The 18359-nt window shown below is 39.3% G+C and overlaps 1 protein-coding gene across 2 annotated transcripts in view; it reads right to left on the reverse strand.

Moving 5' to 3' along the window:
* DNAH17 (dynein axonemal heavy chain 17) overlaps positions 1 to 18359 on the reverse strand; it is a 237396-nt gene that overhangs the window by 66700 nt on the left and 152337 nt on the right. Inside the window, exons 52-55 of one of the 2 annotated variants that reach the window (XM_072645176.1) lie at positions 16197 to 16358; positions 12082 to 12246; positions 11719 to 11910; positions 1735 to 2001 (exon numbers count right to left, since the gene is read on the reverse strand). In XM_072645176.1, coding sequence (XP_072501277.1) covers positions 1735 to 2001; positions 11719 to 11910; positions 12082 to 12246; positions 16197 to 16358 — 786 coding nt within the window. Of the gene's footprint in view, positions 1 to 1734; positions 2002 to 4494; positions 4667 to 11718; positions 11911 to 12081; positions 12247 to 16196; positions 16359 to 18359 lie in introns of those variants that run through there. The other variant, XM_072645177.1, reaches the window with a different exon arrangement.

Raw genomic sequence — 18359 nt, forward strand, 5'->3', positions numbered from 1 at the left:
TAATTACCTCAAAGTGAAAGCATTTACTAAAATGGCATCATAAGCTGCAAACAATTCCCAATTAGACCTAAAGTACCCTCTCCTACAACCGCACAGCATCAGTGGGAAAGAAGAGGCATGCACACACCTAAAGTTCACTAGCATAGAGGTATGCTTATAGGGAATGTACGTGTGACCAAGGCAACTCACAACTCCAGCACTGGAGGGCCCAGATATATATTTTTTTCTCTTCTTATGGTGTTCTTACATTGTCCCTCCTGAGAAAAGTGTCTCTGCTAGGCCCTTCTCCACAGTTTGGCTGTAATCTATAGCTTTCTGCTCCAGCACCCTACTGCCTATAAACGTCCACATCTCCCTTATCCTTAAAAAAAAAACCAAAACTCAATTCCTCCATCCTCACTAGCTATTTATTGCTTCATCTCTCTCCTCCCCTTTGTGACTAAATTTAAGGCCAGCTACAATAGATGCCTCCACTTCCTTTCCTTTCACTCTCTTCTTAACTCTCTACAGTCTGGCTTCTAACCTCATTATTCATCCAAAACTACTCTCTCCTAAGTTATGGTCCCTCAGAGTCTTGTTCTCAGCTTTCTTCTCATATTTGTCTATGCTATTTCACTTGGTGCTCTCATCAGCTCCCATGGATTCAATTATTATTGATATGCTAATAATTTTCAGATCTACTTATCTGACCCTAATCTCTCTGCTGACTTCCATATCCAGTTGTCTATTGGACATATCAAACTGGATGTCCTTTAGACGTCAGTATGTCCAAAACTGGATTCATTTTTTCTCTCAAAACCACAAATTTTCCCCAATTTCCTTATTACTAACGAAGGTATGACCCTTCATCCAGTTCCTCAGGATCACAACCTAGGTATCACCCTTGACTTCTCATTCTTTCTTGACACCCCCCCCACCCTGTACCCCTGCATATCTAATTTATTGCCAATGCCAATTTCACCTTGTAACATTTCTTGAACGTACCCCCTTCTCTCTTCTAAAACTGCTACCCAGCAGTTTTCTATGCCACAAGTCTCTTCCCATTTCAGTTCATCTTCTACTTAGTTTTTGTTTTTTTTTTAGTTTTCCTAAAGTGCAGGCCTGACCATGTGACCCTGAGTAGAGACTCAGTAAACTCCAATGGATTCCTATCACCTCCAGGATCAAATGTACAATTCTCTGTTTGCTATTTAAATCCTTTCACAACTTGTCACCCTTTCCAGTATTCTTTTTAAAAAATTTCCTTTCCAGTCTACTTACATGTTACTTACCCCATGTACTCTGCAATCTGGAACAGTTAGGCAGTACAGTGGATAGAGTGCTGGTCCTAGAATCAGGAAGACTCACTTTTGTGAATGCAAATCTGACCTCAGACACTTACTAGCTGAGTGACCCTGGGCAAGTCACCTAACCTTGTTTACCTCAGTTTTCTCATGTATAAAATGACTTGAAGAGGAAATGGCAAGCCACTGCAGTTATCTTGACCAAGAAAACCCCAAATAGGGTCATGAGGAGTCAGACATAACTGAAACCACTGAGCAACAAACAAAATAACTCCTCAATCCAGTTGAGACATTTATATGGAAATCAACTTCCTTCCCCAACTACAGACAGTTTATATTAGTTAAAAACAAGACCCAGACCTACCCACTGAACAAATGTGTAAAAAGCTAGAAAACAACCTGTCCCCAATTCCAGCCCTCAACGGACGCGCAGAATTCCAGGGAGCCCTACCTTGAGTTGTCTGCGTACTTTATTGATAAAAAATTTCCAACAATTTTCCCTTGTATCTGGAATGCCAAGACCTTTGACTTGTGGTCTCATAGAAGAGATGATGTTTTCCACTTCATCATCCTGAAAGAGGCCTGGGATCTCTCCTGACGCCAGCAAGTCATTGATCAATACTAGGAATTGTTCTTCAGCCACTTGTGAGTCAGTCATTAGGAATACAGTGGGCACATTCTTCACTGCAGATTTTAGGTACTGAGCAGCCAAATCCATCTAGAACAAATGACAGGAACAACACATAGTTTGACAAGTACTTTCCCACTAAGAAATTTCCATTCTAAAGTTTCATTACAGCTGAATTTTTCTTCTCCAGGGAGTGTTCGTAGCAAGAGTAGGCATACATATCTTTATTTTGGCAAGCCATATGGAAATGATAATTTTTCCATACAAAGAGGAATAGCCGCAAATATTAGGTTGATGGGGATAATTTGTGCTCTAAGCTACCTCCATTCAAAGTTAAATAAGGTGCTGGGAGAATTAAGTTAACTAATAAATAGAATTTGGTCTGGATGACTGTCTTGAACTAATCCCAATAAAGAGGGAGGGAGGCACTGTAGGCAGGTAACTACAGTAATGAAGTGGAAGGAAAGACAGCAGAATTAATACCTTAGTTTAAGTCACTATCTCTGGGTATCTCCCATCGTTAATCTATAAAATGGGGGTAGTAACTATCTTCTATTATCTCTATCAAGATATGCCATCAGCACCTCAAATTCACCATATTCTAATCTGAATTTATCACTACAATGACTGACATTTATATATTCCTTTAAAATTTGCGAAGTGTTTTACAAATATCACCTCATTTGAGCCTAACAACATTCTTTCAGTAAATGAATGAAAAAAAGAGTTATTGTTTACTATGTGCAAAGCACTACACGTACAAAGAGACAAACTGAGACAGTTCCTGCTCTTAAGGAGTACACACTCCAGTTGGGGAGACAATATTTACAGGGATGTGAGGGAGAGGCCCAGGAGTACTTAAGGGGCATCAGCTGGTAAGATGGCAGGGCCCAGGTGTTTAGAGGATGGAGTGGTAGAAATATGATAAAGCCTCGTAGTCCTCTATTTTACCAGAATGACTGTAGTTGGAACTCCTTAATCATCCCAGTGGTATGAACAGTCATATCTACTCTTTAGGAGGGCTAGGTCTGCCACTACTGGCAATAGAGAAATGAGCCTGAGGGACCACATAAAGAAAGAATTCTGAGTTCCTTCCCACAAGAATAGGAATGGGGGGACATTAGGGGACTCAGTGTCCAGTCCAGGGAGGGGGGAAGGAAAGAGGAAACTGTTAAGAAAGGGGACAGAAGGGCCCCCACCAATGGATTTTCCTGCTCAGTTCTCCCATGGGGTCTGCACAGCCTGGGTTGGGGAAAAGGGGAAGGGAATAGGGTCAGGCACCTCTTCTTAGCAGCACTTTACTTCTCCCTCCTGTAGTGTTAAGGGAATTTGAAGATCTTCCCTGCCCATTAAAAGGCACATAGAGCCCTGGCCCAGAGTTAATCAGGCTCTGGGCTATGGGAAGTTTCTAATTAAGTGCTGGGGCATGAGGATTTTCAAGCTCCTTGGCACTCAGTTAATCAAATGCTGAATCTTTGTTATACATTCTGGGACACTGGAATTTTGGTTTGATGGTTGGCTCATGAGAAGGATCTTTTGATTTCCTGATCAAGACTCGAGTCTCTATGTTCCGAGCCCCCAGACTGCTCAGATGTCTGAGTTCCCTTGATCCAGGGATGTATATAAAGTGTATAGCAATATTGCTTTACTCAGACAGTTGAGCTCTGTCTGTTGGTCTTTGTGCTAATTTCTCTACTTGTATTTTCTCCAAGTTCAGGGTGCTGAGCTTTCCCCTGAACTAGTGAATGTAATTAAAAGGAGGATTGTTAATCCCTTTTTAGCAGTCTTTCCTTTAAGAGCAGATCAAAGAAGGTATGCTAGGGTGCTTGCTATTATACCTCCCCAGCACCCAGCTGCCCCAATGTAAGGTACTATGGGTATTATTGAAGGTGCAGAGAGGTTATAAGATTATAGGATAATACCTGTAGAGTGGGAGGGAAATGACTTGCTCATGGTCACACAGATTCTAAGTGTCAGAGGTGGGATCTGAACCCAGGTCTTCCTGACTCCAAGTCTCACACTCTACCAGCTTCTCCTCTGAAACATATCACTCCTCCAACTTTTCTATTTCTACTAAGTTATCACCATCTTCTGAGTCATCCTGATGAAATCTGGGTCATTTTTTATTCCTTTCTCTCATCACCACACATTCTATCTGTTGTCAAGTTCAATTGTTTCTATCCCTGTAATGTGTCTTGCATCTTTTGACCCCTCTTCTCTACTTTCACTATCTTCTCATCTATAATACTCTCCCAACACATTTTCCTGTTAAGCACCTCTTTACAAATTCAAATCAACTAACATGTATCAAGTCGTTTCTACATGTAAGAACAGTATTTAAGGGCTGGGGATACAAAGTTAAAAAAATGATACAGTTTCTGCCTTCAAGGATCTTACTTTCTTTTAGGGGGTACACAAGTATCTACAAAGTGATTCCAAGAGAGAGAAAGCTAATAAAATGCCAGCAATCTTCCCAACACAATGCTATGATCATAGCACTCAGCAACCTCCAAGGCATACTAAATAAAGTATACACCCCTGACTATGATATTTAAGGTCCTCCATAATCTGATTCCAATCTACCTGCTCAGTGTTCTCTTGTAGTACTCCCTGCTTCAGGTAGTCTATGTGCTAGCCAAGCCAAAGACTCTCTTTTCCTGATTCTGTGTGTGGTGGGAACAGCTGTTTCTGAGGAAGAGCAGCTAGGTGTTAGTTCCTACACCTGTACCATTTAGTGCTGGGAGCTCCTCTTCCTTCCTTTCCTGCCCCCACAATTCCCTTATTCTTGGCAGCCCCACCCAGGGTTTCAAACGATAAATTGGGTGTTGAGTGAGAGGCAGGTGAACTAGGTGAGAGGTTTTTGACTGCTTGAAGTATAAAAATGCTTAGCAGATATGGAGAACAATTCAGAGGCTTCCAATCAGCTTGTGTCTGCCCTTTGGACTCTGCAGGGCGGGGTCTTATCTTTTATAGTATATCCTTTTACAATATGATTTTTTAATTCTTGAATAACAAAGTGAATGGCATCTTACAGTACATGTGTGGTCACTGCATGTTAAACTTTGAACTGGATGATGAAGGCTGATTTAGGTGTGCTCTACCTTGTCTGTGTCTTTGCTTAGGTGGGAACCTTTAGACTGTGTGTGTGTGTTTAATTTTTTTAAAAAGCCCATTGCTGTCTAGGATTCAAGTCTTGAGGTTAGATATTCAACAAACACTGATTAGGGATGGTAGTGATCTCTTTAAGTTACAACAGAGGCACACTTAAAGCATACAGAGTTATAAAGACATGCCTGATCATCAATGAATACATAGAAATAATCATCTATAAAAAGGACATAAAGACAAATGTTGGCGATATCTACACAATCAAAGAAAAGCAGAGGATCCAGCCCTATTTTGGAGAATATGATACAGGAGACATAACCATTTCTGATGACAAGGGCACCGCTGCATTTTCTTTGGTATAGTTTGTATTTACTTATCAGAGTACATGTTATATACTCTCTTCTTTCTCCCTTTTTCAACAGACTGTAATTTCCTTGAGGGCGGGGGCTGCTTTTTCTGTCTTCATATCTCTGATGCCTCACTCAGTGACTTGTGCCCGGTAGGCATTTAATAAAAGCTTGTTGAGAGCAAATTAACTTATGAGTTGACTGTCATAAATCATTTTTTAAAAATTATTTATTTATTTTAAGTTTTCAACATTCATTTCCACAAAATTTTGAGTTCCAAATTTTCTCCCCATCTCTCCCCTATCCCTACCCCAAAATGCCAAGCATTCTGATTATCCCTTCTACCATCTGCCTTCCCTTCCCTTATCCCCACCTTCACTTTTGTCCTGTAGGGCAAGATAGATTTCTATACCCTGTTACCTGTATTTCTTATTTCCCAGTTGTATGTAAGAACAATTCTCAACATTCTTTCCTAAAACTTTGAGTTCCAGCTTCTCTTCTTCCCTCCCTCCCCATCCATCCCCATTGATAAGGCAAGCAATTCAATATAAACCATATCTGTGTAGTTTTACATATGACTTCCATAATAGTCGTGTTGTGTAAGACTAACTATATTTCCCTCCATCTTATCCTGCCCCCCATTGCTTCTATTCTCTCTTTTGATCCTGTCCCTCCCCAAGAGTGTTGATTTCAAATTGCTCCCTCCTCCCATTGCCCTTCCTTCCATCATCCCCCCCACCCTGCTTATCCCCTTCTCCCCCACTTTCCTGTATTGTAAGATGTTTTCATACCAAAATGAGTGTGTATTTTATTCCTTCCTTTAATTGAATGTGATGAGTAAACTTCATATTCTTCTCTCACCTCCCCCCTTTTCCCCTCCACTAAAAAGTCTTTTGCTTGCCTCTTTTATGAGAGATAATTTGCCCCATTCCATTACTCCCTTTCTCCTCCCAATATATTTCTCTCTCACTGCTTAATTTCATTTTTTAAGATATGATTCCATCCTATTCAACTCACTCTGTGCTGTGTGTGTGTGTGTGTGTGTGTGTGTGTGTGTGTAATCCCACCAACTACCCAGATACTGAAAAGTTTCAAGAGTTACAAATATTGTCTTTCCATGTAGAAATGCAAACAGTTCAACTTTAGTAAGTCCCTTATGACTTCTCTTTGCTGTTTACTTTTTCATACTTCTCTTCATTCTTGTGTTTGAAAGTCAAATTTTCTTTTCACCTCTGGTCTTTTCATCAAGAATGCTTGAAAGTCCTCTATTTCATTGAAAGACCACTTTTTCCCCTGAAGTATTATACTCAGTTTTGCTGGGTAGGTGATTCTTGGTTTTAATTCTAGTTCCTTTGACTTCTGGAATATCATATTCCAAGCCCTGTGATCCCTTAATGTACAAGCTGCTAGAGCTTGTGTTATCCTGATTGTATTTCCGCAACACTAGAATTGCTTCTTTCTAACTGCTTGCAATATTTTTTCTTTGACCTGAGAACTGTGGAATTTGACTAGAGTGTTCCTAGGAGTTTCTCTTTTTGGATCTCTTTGCAGGAGGTGATTAGTGGATTCTTTCAATATTTATTTTACCCTCTGGTTCTAGAATATCAGGGCAATTTTTCTTGATAATTTCATGAAAAGTGATGTCTAGGCTCTTTTTTGGATCATGGCTTTCAGGTATTCCCATAATGTTAAAATTGTCTCTCCTAGATGTATTTTCAAGGTCAGTTGTTTTTCCAATGAGATATTTCACATTATCTTCCATTTTTTCATTCCTTTGGTTTTGTTTTGTAATTTCCTGGTTTCTCATAAAATCATTAGCTTCCATCTGTTCCATTCTAATTTTTAAAGAGCTATTTTTTTTTCAGTGAGCTTTTGAACCTCCTTTTCCATTTGGCTAATTCTTCTTTTGAAAGCATTCTTCTCCTTATTGGCTTTTTGAACCTCTTTTGCCAATTGAGTTAGCCTATTTTTAAAGGTGTTATTTTCTTCAGCATTTTTTGGGGTCTCCTTCAGCAAGCTGTTGACTTGCTTTTCATGATTTTCTTGCATCACTCTCATTTCTCTTCCCAATTTTCCCTCCACCTCTCTTACTTGATTTTCAAAATCCTTTTTGAGCTTTTCCATGGCCTATTTATTTTGGATGTTTAGAGAAGAAACCTTAGTCAAGAAACCTTGACTTTTATATCTTCCCCTGATGGTAAGCATTGTTCTTTCTCATCTAAAAGGGTGGAAGAAAATACCTGTTCACCAAGAAAGTAACCTTCTATGTCTTATTTTTTTCCCCCTTTTTGGGCATTTTCCCAACTAGTTACTTGAATTTTGGGTCCTTTGTCAAGAGTAGGGTATACTCTGGGGACTTGTAAAATCTCAGTAAGATCTCAGTTCCTCCAAGGTGGCCAAATTAAGTCTGCACACTGCTCTGGGAGCAACCAGAAACTTTTCTGCCCAGAATCTGTGAATAGTAGAATTCCCTCTCCACAACTGCCTCCTCAGATCAGCTGCTCAACTCACCCAGGGGCTTTAAGCTGAGGGCTCCAACAATGGAGGCTGACTGCTGCCTGTCACACCACAGCAGCCACTGCCCCTGCTACTGCTGCTGCCCCCTGGGGCTGGAACCAGAGGGGGACCCTGCTCCCTTCTCATCCAGCTGATAAAGCCCTCCCACTGACCTTTGAAGCTGCCTTTGTCACCTGTGGGTTGAGGGATCCAAGAGCCTCTGCTGCTGCTGGGGATTCTGCCCCCAGATTTGCTCTAGTCCTGCTCTTCCCAGTGCCATGTGGCCAAGGCTGTGCTGTGCTCTGCTCAATGTCTGGTGTGACAGACCTTTCCTGTTGCCTTCCAGGTCAACCTGGGCTAGAAATCTCCTTCACTCCATCATTTTGTGGTTTCTGTTACTCTAGAATTTGTTGAGAGTCATTCTTTTCAGGTATTTTATGGGCTATGAGGGAAGAGCTAGAGTATATGCATCTTTCTACTCTGCCATCTTGGCTCTGCCTCTGACTGTCCTAAATTAACTGGCTATAGAAAAATTCTATTTAGATTTGCCTGTATAGTTATAGACCCTAGTTATGTTTCCAATTTCTTATACCTCAGAAAGGTGAAGTCTATATAGTGTCTTTCAGATTCTCTATTCTTTTGTTTCTCTATACTTTTCTGAGCAACAAGGCATAAGGCAAAGAGCATAGGACCATGGCATGGTAAGTCCTAGCCTGAAGAGCCAATTTGAACACTCAACATCTACTTGACCTTGTGCAATTTACTTAATCTCTCATCCTCAATTTTTATCAGTTGTAAAATGAGAACAATATCTGTCCTCTACAGGATTGTTAAGGGGAAAGTTCTTAGTCAACCTGAAAGCTCTCCCTATATATGAGTCCCTGCTATTCATTACGTTTCTTATCTTGCTTTGTCATAGTTAGATTTTCCTTAAAATCCAGCCTCAAGAATTAGTTTGACAGGGTGGAGACAAGACGGCAGAGTAGAAGGATGGACCTGCTCTGGCTCTACCCCCATAGCCCATAAAATACCTGTAAAAATGACTCTAAAGAAATTCTAGAGCAGAAGAAGTCACAAAGAGACAGAGAGAAAAAGATTTCCAGCCCAAGATAGCCTGGAAGGCTGACAGGAAAGGTCTATTGCACTGGGCTCAGGGTGGAGCGTAGCCCAGCCTTGACCTCACAGCATGGCAGGGACAGGACTGGAGCAGGCTTCAGGGCTGGGAACCACAGGCAGCAGCTGTGGTTTGCAGATTTCTCAACCCCAAAATACCAAAAACATATTCAAAGGTCAGTAAGAAAGCTCTTTCCCCTGGGTGAGAAGGGAACAGGGTCTGGCCCTAACCCTGGCCCCAGGACAGTGGCAGCCACTGAGGCAATCACCTTGGCAGTCACTGTGGCAGCATCCATTTTTGGGCCCTCGGCCTAAAGACCATGGGAGAATCAAGGGGCTGATCTGGGTATCAGTTCTGAGTGGCCATCCTGGAGTGAGGAAGCTGATGTGGTGGAGCTGGTGGTAACCATGGAGAGGGAATTCTACTTGCAGATCCTGGAAAGATAAGAATGCTTGTAGTTGTTCACAGACCAGAGTGCAGAACAGGAGGGGAGTAAACTCTTCTCCCTTGATTGTGCCACCTTAGAGGCACTGAGAACTTACAGGTGCCCAGAGTATACCCTCCACTTGACAAAGGACTCAAAACTCAAGTAACTGGCTGGGAAAATGCTTAAAAAAGGGAAAAAATAAGACTATAGAAGGTTACTTTCTTGATGAAAAGATATTTTTTTCCATTCTTTCAGATGAGGAAGAAGAAAGCATATCATCATAGGAAGACATAAAAGTCAAGGCTTCTACATCCAAAACCTCCAAAAAATATGCAATGGTCTCATGCCATGGAAGAGCTCAAAAAGAATTTTGAAAATCAAGTAAGAGAGGTGGAGGGAAAATTGGGAAGAGAAATGAGAGTGATGCAAGAAAATCATAAAAAGCAAGTCAACAGCTTGCTAAAGGAGACCCCAAAAAATGCTGAAGAAAATAACACCTTTAAAAATAGACTAATCCAAATGGCAAATGAGGTCCAAAAAGCCAATGAGGAGAAGAATGCTTTCAAAAGCAGAATTAGCCAAATGGAAAAGGAGGTTCAAAAGCTCATTGAAGAAAATAGTTCTTTAAAAATTAGAATGGAGCTGATGGAAACTAATGACTTTATGAGAAAGCAAGAAATTACAAAACAAAACAAAAGAATGAAAAAAATGGAAGATAATGTGAAATATCTCATTGGAAAAACAACTGACCTGGAAAATACATCTAGGAGAGACAATTTTAACATTATGGGAATACCTGAAAGCCATGATCAAAAAAAGAGCCTAGACATCACTTTTCATGAAATTATCAAGGAAAAATATCCTGATAGTCTAAACTCCGAGGGTAAAATAAATATTGAAAGAATCCACTGATCACCTCCTGGAAGGGATCCAAAAAGAGAAACTCCTAGGAACATTGTAGCCAAATTCCAGAGTTCTCAGGTCAAGGAGAAAATATTGCAAGCAGCCAGAAAGAAACAATGCTAGTATTGTGCAAATACAATCAGGATAACACAAGCTCTAGCAGCTTGCACATTAAGGGATCACAGGGCTTGGAATATGATATTCCAGAAGTCAAAGGAACCAGAATTAAAACCAAGAATCACCTATCCAGCAAAACTGAGTATAATGCATCAGGGGCAAAAATGGCATTCGATGAAATAGAGGACTTTCAAGCATTCTTGATAAAAAGACCAGAGCTGAATAGAAAATTTGGCTTTCAAACACAAGAATCAAGAGAAGTATGAAAATGTAAACAGGAAAGAAGAATCATAAGGGACTTACTAAAGTTGAACTATTTGCATTCCTACATGGAAAGATGATATTTGTAACTCTTGAAACTTTTCTCAGCATTTGGGTAGTTGGAAGAATTATACATGCATACATACATATATGCATATATATATAGACAAAGGGTGCAGGGTAAGTTGAATAGGAAGGAATGATATCAAAAAAATTAAGGGGTGAAAGAGGAATATATTGGGAGGAGAAAGAGAGAAATGAAATGAAGCAAATGATCTCTCATAAAAGAGGCAAGAAAAGGCTTTTTCAATGGAGGGCAAAAGGGGAGAGGTGAGAGACAAAAAGTGAAGCTTACTCTCATCACATTTGGCTTAAGGAGGGAGTGACATGTACACTCAATTTGGTATAAAAATCTATCTTACACTATAGGAAAGTAGGGGAGAAGGGGAGAAGTGAGGTGTGGGGGAAATGATGGAAGGGAAGGTAAATGGTAGGAGGGAGTATTTAGAAGTAAATACTTTTGAAGAGGGACAGGGTCAAAAGAGAAAATAGAATAAATGGGGGGCAGGATAGGATGGAGGAAAATATAGTTAGTCTTTCACAACATGGCTATTATGGAAGTCTTTTGCATAGCTACACATGTATAGCCTATGTTAAATTGTTTGCCTTCTCATTGGGGATGGATGGGGGGGATGAAGAGAAAGAAGTTGAAACTCAAAGTTTAAGGAATGAATGTTGAGAATTGTTTTTACATGCAACTGGGAAATAAGAAATACAGGTAATGGGGTATAGAAATCTATCTTGCCCTACAAGAAAATAGAGAAGATGGGGATATGGGAAGGAAAGAGTGTGATAGAAGTGAGGGCAGATTGGGGCAAGAGGCAATCAGAATGAATGGTGTCTTAGGGTTGGGGGAGGGAAGAGATGGGGAGAAAATTTGGAACTCAAAGTCTTGTGAAAATGAAAGTTGAAAACTAAAAATAAATACATTTAATAGTAATAAAAAAATAGTTTGACAAAAAGTTGTTTCTTACCTTCAGGTCTAGGATTGCATATCCCTTCTTCAGGGTGATCTGAAATACATCCAGGGCACTTATAAATGCAGCCAAGCGGGAAAGACTTTGCTTCCCACTGCCTCCTACTCCCACCAACAAGGCATTCCCTCGTGGAGACTCTAAGATGCGATTAATTTTACAAATATGAGCCACTGCGTCTTCAAATAGCACCTAAAAAGACCAAAAATATGCCTTAACATTTCATAATAACATAATTATTCATTTTCACAAAACAAACTGCATCAAAATGAAAACCAAGAACTATATTTGCAAATCGTGAAGCAAATAAACAGTATTTCCAATTAATAGTTTATGGCTCCCACTGATTCTAGCACTACTCACCAAATTCATGACTGCATTGACTTCGTTGTAGCTGTCTAAAGCTTCCACTAGTAGCTTATTCAGATTTGCCACATTAGTTACAGGGAAATATTTAGGGTCTCCAATCCCTTGGGCAAAGTGGCAATAGATATTTGGTTTGGCAAACAAAATGTTGTCACCATATTCCTATATACATGGAGAGAGAATATTATAGGATATTCATAGTAACTTAGATGCTCAATATCAGTCTCACAGAGTGGAACCACCTCCACAAAGAACTAAAACCTCCCATAATGCTTGGACACAAGGCAGGATTTCCAGGTGCTCAGTCACAACAGCATCTTCCTCCCACCTCTCAAAGGATAAGTCACCCACAAGTTCTTGGGCAAATAAATTGTTAATTGCTCAGTGGAGTTATTTTACCCTGTCCACATCAGTGAAGAGCTTTCAGTAAAACAAGAAACATGGTAAAGAAAGCTAGTAGCACACCAGTACAACATGTTCCAGTAGAATAGGAGTTTTGGGGGGACACATTTCGTTTATTTTTCATTTAACACGATGCTACAAACTAATAAATGTTTGGTGCACCGGGTTTGGGATTTTCCAGCTTGATTATGGGACAGATTTTACATGAATATTTATCTCATCATTGCTAATCATGGATTTGCTTAGTTGCTAGTTATGAGATCTTAGAAAAAGTACTTAATAACTGTGGTCCTTACGTTCTGTAAAACGGGAATTGTGGCTATCTGCCCTATTTAACAGGCTTGGTTTTGAAAGCAGTTTGTGAGTTCTAAAGGGAAGTGTAACTAGTAAGAGTCATCCTTATTATCAACACAAGTAATATTGAAAATAGGCCCCTACTAATATTATCCTCTAATGCTCATTGTGGCATGAAGCTAGCCCTAGATCCTTGAATGCCATTCCAGCAGGTTTTACCCAAGTTGGAAAATCTGTGAGTTCAAGTCTAGTGACAAATTACACATCTCTTCTCTAAGGAGCAGCCTAGTTAAATTCAAAAAGGTTCTTTACCTGGTTGGCTGTGGGAAGGAAATTTTTTCCCCCAAAATTTATTTATTTGTTTGTTTTCAGTTTTCAACCATCACTTCCATAAGTTCCAAATTTTCTCCACCTCCCTCCCTAAGATGGCATGCAATCATATGGGTTCTGCACATGCATTTCTATTAAACACATTTTCACATTAGTCATGCTGCATAGAAGAAGTAAAACGAATGGGAGAAACCATGAGAAAAACATAACAAAGGAGAAAATAGTCTGCTTCATTCTGCATTCCAACTCCCTAGTTCTTTCTCACTTTGCATCATGAGTCCTTTGGAAATGTTTTAGGTCCTTGCATTGTTATGAAGGGCTAAGTCTACCAAAAACAGTCCTCTGTTTACCAGGGCTGTTACTGTGTACAATGTTCTCCTGGTTCTGCTCACTTCACTCAGCATCAGGTCATATAAATCTTTCCAGGTTTTTCTGAAGTCACCTGTTCTTCATTTCTTATAGCACAACAGTATTCCATTACATTCATATACCACAATTTGTTCAGCCATTCCCCAATTGATGGATATCCCTTCAATTTCCAGTTCTTGGCCACCACAAAAGAGCTGCTATATATATTTTTGTACATGTGGGTCCTTTCCTCATTTTTATGATCTCTTTGGGATACAGCCCTAGAAGTGATATTGCTAGGTCAAAGAGTATGCACATCTTTATAGACCTTTGGGCATAGTTTCAAATTGCTCTCAGGGAGGAAGAGTTTATTTACTGCAATTCTAAAAGACTAAATCACAGAGAAATTAAGATTTCACTGAGAGTAGGAGAAACTTTAGAAGCCATCTAATCTAACTTATACAAAAGGAATCCCCACTACAGCATACCCAACAAATAGCCATCCAGTCATGGCATGAAGGATGCCAAAGAAGAGGGAAACATCTTTCCTCTTACAGGAGGTCATTCTATTTTTGGATTATTCTAAATTATTAGGCAGCTTTCTGACATCAGACCTAGATTGGACATTGCTCATGGTTCTGTTCTTAGTCAACAAGTATTTATTAATTTGCAGAATGTAGCAGATCATGTCTGTGTGTGTGTGTATTATGTTTTGATTTGTTATATGATTTCTTCCATTTATTTTAGTTCATCTATACAGCATGACTATAGTGAAAATGTATTCAATAGGAAAGTATGTGTAGATCCTATATAGAATTGTATGCCATCTTGGAGAGGGAGGGGGGTGGTGGGGAGTAGGTGGGGGGGGAGGTAAAAATCTAAGTTTTATGGTAGTGATTGTAGAACATTAAAAAAATAAATAAAATATTTTAAAAAATATAATAAGTATTTATTAAGCATCTACCACGTACCAAGTGGGCAGATAAATGTCTCAGAGGATAGAGTACCAGGCTTGGAGTCAGGAAGACTCCTCTTTATGTCTGAATTTGGGCTTAGACACTTACTAGCTTGTGTGACCCTGGGCAAGTCACTTAACCCTGTTTGCCTCAGTTTCCTCACCTATAAAATGAGCCAGAGAAGGAAATTGCAAACCATTCCAGTATATTTGCTAAAAAAAACCAGGATACAATAAAAATCAACCTCAAATGGGGTCATGAAGAATCACTCACAACTGAAAAATGACTACACTACAACAAAAATGTACCAGGTTCTGCGCTAAGTGCAAACAAATCCAATCCTGTCTCCTAATCCTGCCTTCAGATAGCCCTACAGATACCTGAAGAGAATTGCCATGTCTCCCATGAGAGTTCTCTTCTCTAGGCTAAACATGCTTAATTCCTTCAATTTGTCATTGCCCAGAAATGAACATAGAACTCTACATGAGATCTCAAAGGGATCATCACCTTCCTAGTCCTGTCATGTAAACTAACTCCTGTAAATTATGGCTCTCTTAATGAAAGCCAAGGTTGCATTAACTTTTTTAGCAACTGCTTGCCCAGAAATGAACATAGAACTCTACATGAGATCGCAAAGGGATCATCACCTTCCTAGTCCTGTCACGTAAACTAACTCCTGTAAATTATGGCTCTCTTAATGAAAGCCAAGGTTGCATTAACTTTTTTAGCAACTGCTTCACACAGTTGGCTCACGTTGAACTTGCTTTACATTAAAACCCTGAGATATTTTTCAGAACTATTGATGCCTGCCCCATCTTTTATCTATGAACTTGATTTTTATGTGTATGTTGAAATGAATACTTCATATTTATCCCTTTTGCATATCCTCTTATTAGTTTTAGTCCAATGTTCTAGTCTGTCAAGATCTTTTTAGGTCTGGACTCAGTCATCTATTGTGTCAGCTATCCCTCCTAGCTTTCTACATCTATTATCCAGATCACTCTTAAAAATATTAAAAGAATATAGGGCCAAACACAGATCCCTGGCCTACACCATGATGGAACTTTTGCCACACTGACTTCAGTCATCCAACCAGTTGTGAACATGTCTCTTTGTAGTCTGATTTAATTTAGCTTTTTCACAAGAATACTATGAATGAAATACTTTACCAAAAGCTTTGCTAAAGTATAAATTACCTATCACTCCAGCATTCCTTCATCTGCTGGTTTGGCATTTCTGCTAAAAAAGGAAATGACATTATCTGGTATGTCCTGTCCTTAAGGAAGCCATGTTGATTCTTGATAATCATCTCTTCCCTTTCTAGATGTTAAACAACCATTTTCTAATGATTCATCCTCAAATATTTGCAAAAATGGAAGATAACTTCAGTTTTTTTGCAGATCCTCTCTCTTTCCCTTTTTGAAAACCGAGACATTCGCCTTTCTCCAATATTATGTGTCTCATGTTTTCCACGATGACTGATAGTGGCTTAGCAATCATATCTGTTCGTTTTCTTAGTAAACAAAATACTGGTATTCAGATGTCCATCTGGGTCAGATGGCTAGGTTTCTTCGTGGGCCTTTTAAATATCTTCTTATTTGTCTGGGGTACCCAAAGAAACTTCTCATTCATATTCATACCTATTTGCTAAAGTAATTAACTAGGACCCACTAGGGTTTTTCTGAACATACTCAAACTGCAGAAGACCCAGCCCACTTAGAAGCCACACAGGTCTGATATGACACTCTGAGTTGAGGAATGGAAGCCAGTGCTATAACTTACCTCAAAGTATTTCTTGGTTGAAGTTACAGTGAGTTTATATAACAGGATTTTGTCTTTATCTTCAATGAGCTTGTCCCCATATACCCGTTCAGCTTCATGTAGCCATAGCCGTATGAGGTCAACAGGGGTTTTGAGGATTTCTAGTGTAGAAAACAAGATTCCCTGCCAAGAACAAACTAGTCATTGTGGGATCCTTGGCCTTGAGAGAGAAGCAAATTAAGATACACAGTTCATTGATCATAGCCCTAAAGTTGGGAGAGTCCTTAGAGGCTTTATTTTAAAATAAAGTTCAAATGCTTTATTTTACATGAAGAAATTGAAGCTCAGGGAGATGAAATTTTTTGCATTGATCACAAACACATTACATATTAGAGACAGGATTTGAACCCGTACAAAATTGAATTCTTTTTTGTTGTTGTTCTGCTGTGGGTATGAAAAGGCTCTTTTGGCGGTATATCCTGAATAAAAAAACCCTCAGAAAAGATGATGTTTATTGCCTGACCAATATAGTGATGTTACAGCCATCACTCCATTTGTACATCATGGAGACCAGATAGTGATAGAGAGAGCATTATGGAGAGCAAATAGTGCAAATATTATTGTTCTTATTTGCCACGAGAAAAAAGACTTAGGGATCAGAGTTGGAGGTAGGGTTGGTACAATACATAGAAGTAGGAAAAATGTAACCATTTCTCAGTTTAGAAAGTTTTTTTAATAGTAAATATTGGTCTTCAGGATCCTGGTCTACTGACTCCACAGCCAATACACTTTCGACTTTACTACTGTAGGAGACTAGGACCTAAGTGGGCTAATTACCTCCTACTATCAATCTTAGAATATTTCATCTTCATACCCCTTACAAAGCCTTTCCTAAACCCCAGTTCCCTACTTTTCATAAGAAATAGCTCTTCCCTGGGGTGCCAAAGTTACCACCCCATAAGTTTAGGATTTGTGTCACCTCATTTTCCTTAAGCAGGTCTCTAAGCACTGGAACGTATAAATCCTCTCACTTTGCTTCAGCCGAAAATCAGCCCTATGTGCCAGATCTTTTGGCCAATTCTGTGCTCAACGATCTAGTTGTTTGTTCTACTAATATTGGTCCTTTCCTACGCAGCATACTTTTCTGCCAAGGCCTCCTCTCTGTATGACTACTTCCCTAGATCATCCTGCTCTCTTTTGGAATTAACTTTCATTATTTCCTTAGTTCCCCATTACTGGCCAAGCTATGTGAACAAACACATGGAGCATGGGCATTTTTTGTAATCTTCAACTATGGATCCAGACCTACCTATCTCTAGGTAATGGTTCATCACCCTGACATAAGTCCCTATTCTAGGGAATAGATCCCAAACCATACATCTTTGGCCATAATTACAAATAAGGATACATAGGTATCCCATAATATCAATGCATTCTCAACTCATTCCCCTCACAAATAATGAATAAGAATAATTTCATCATAGACTAAAAAGAGGTCAAATTCCTTACCCATGGTCACATGGCTAGTAAGCAGTAGAGCTGGGACTCAACCCCAGGGCTTTTGCCTCCCAAGTCTAGGGTTCCCCCTTCACCCCACTATATCACATCATGTCTCTTAAAAGTTAGATCCAGGAGACTTTCCCTGCAAGTCTCAGTTACAAATGTAATCTAAAGGAAGAGCAAAAGAGATACATTTTGTAGTTATGGGTAAGAGTTCTTGACCAAACAAGAGTTTAAGGACATCATGGGAGATAAAATGTACAACCTTGATTATGAAACAAAAACTTTTATAAAAACAAAACCAGTGCAGTTAAAATTAGAAAGTTATCTTAAAGAAAACAAATCTTTGCTAGTTTCTCTGATAAAAATGTGATATCCAAGATATACAAAGAACCAGTTCAAGTATACAAGAAAAAAAGAGCCATTTCCCAATAAATAAATAGCCAAAAGATGCAAACAGGATATTGAAAAGCAAAAATGCTTCAAAATACTAAGCCAAAATAATTCTGAGATTTTACCTCACATTCATCAACTTGTCAAAAAAGACAAAAAAGGAAAAATAACAAATTGTTGGAGAGGATACGGGAGAACAAGCTAACGTTTGTTGATAGAGCTATGAATTGGTCAAATTTCCCATTTTGTGAAGCAATTTAGAATGATACTCCACAAATCACTCAATTGTGC

This window comes from Notamacropus eugenii, chromosome 2, assembly GCF_028372415.1.
Source record: "Notamacropus eugenii isolate mMacEug1 chromosome 2, mMacEug1.pri_v2, whole genome shotgun sequence".
Lineage (NCBI taxonomy): Eukaryota > Metazoa > Chordata > Mammalia > Diprotodontia > Macropodidae > Notamacropus > Notamacropus eugenii.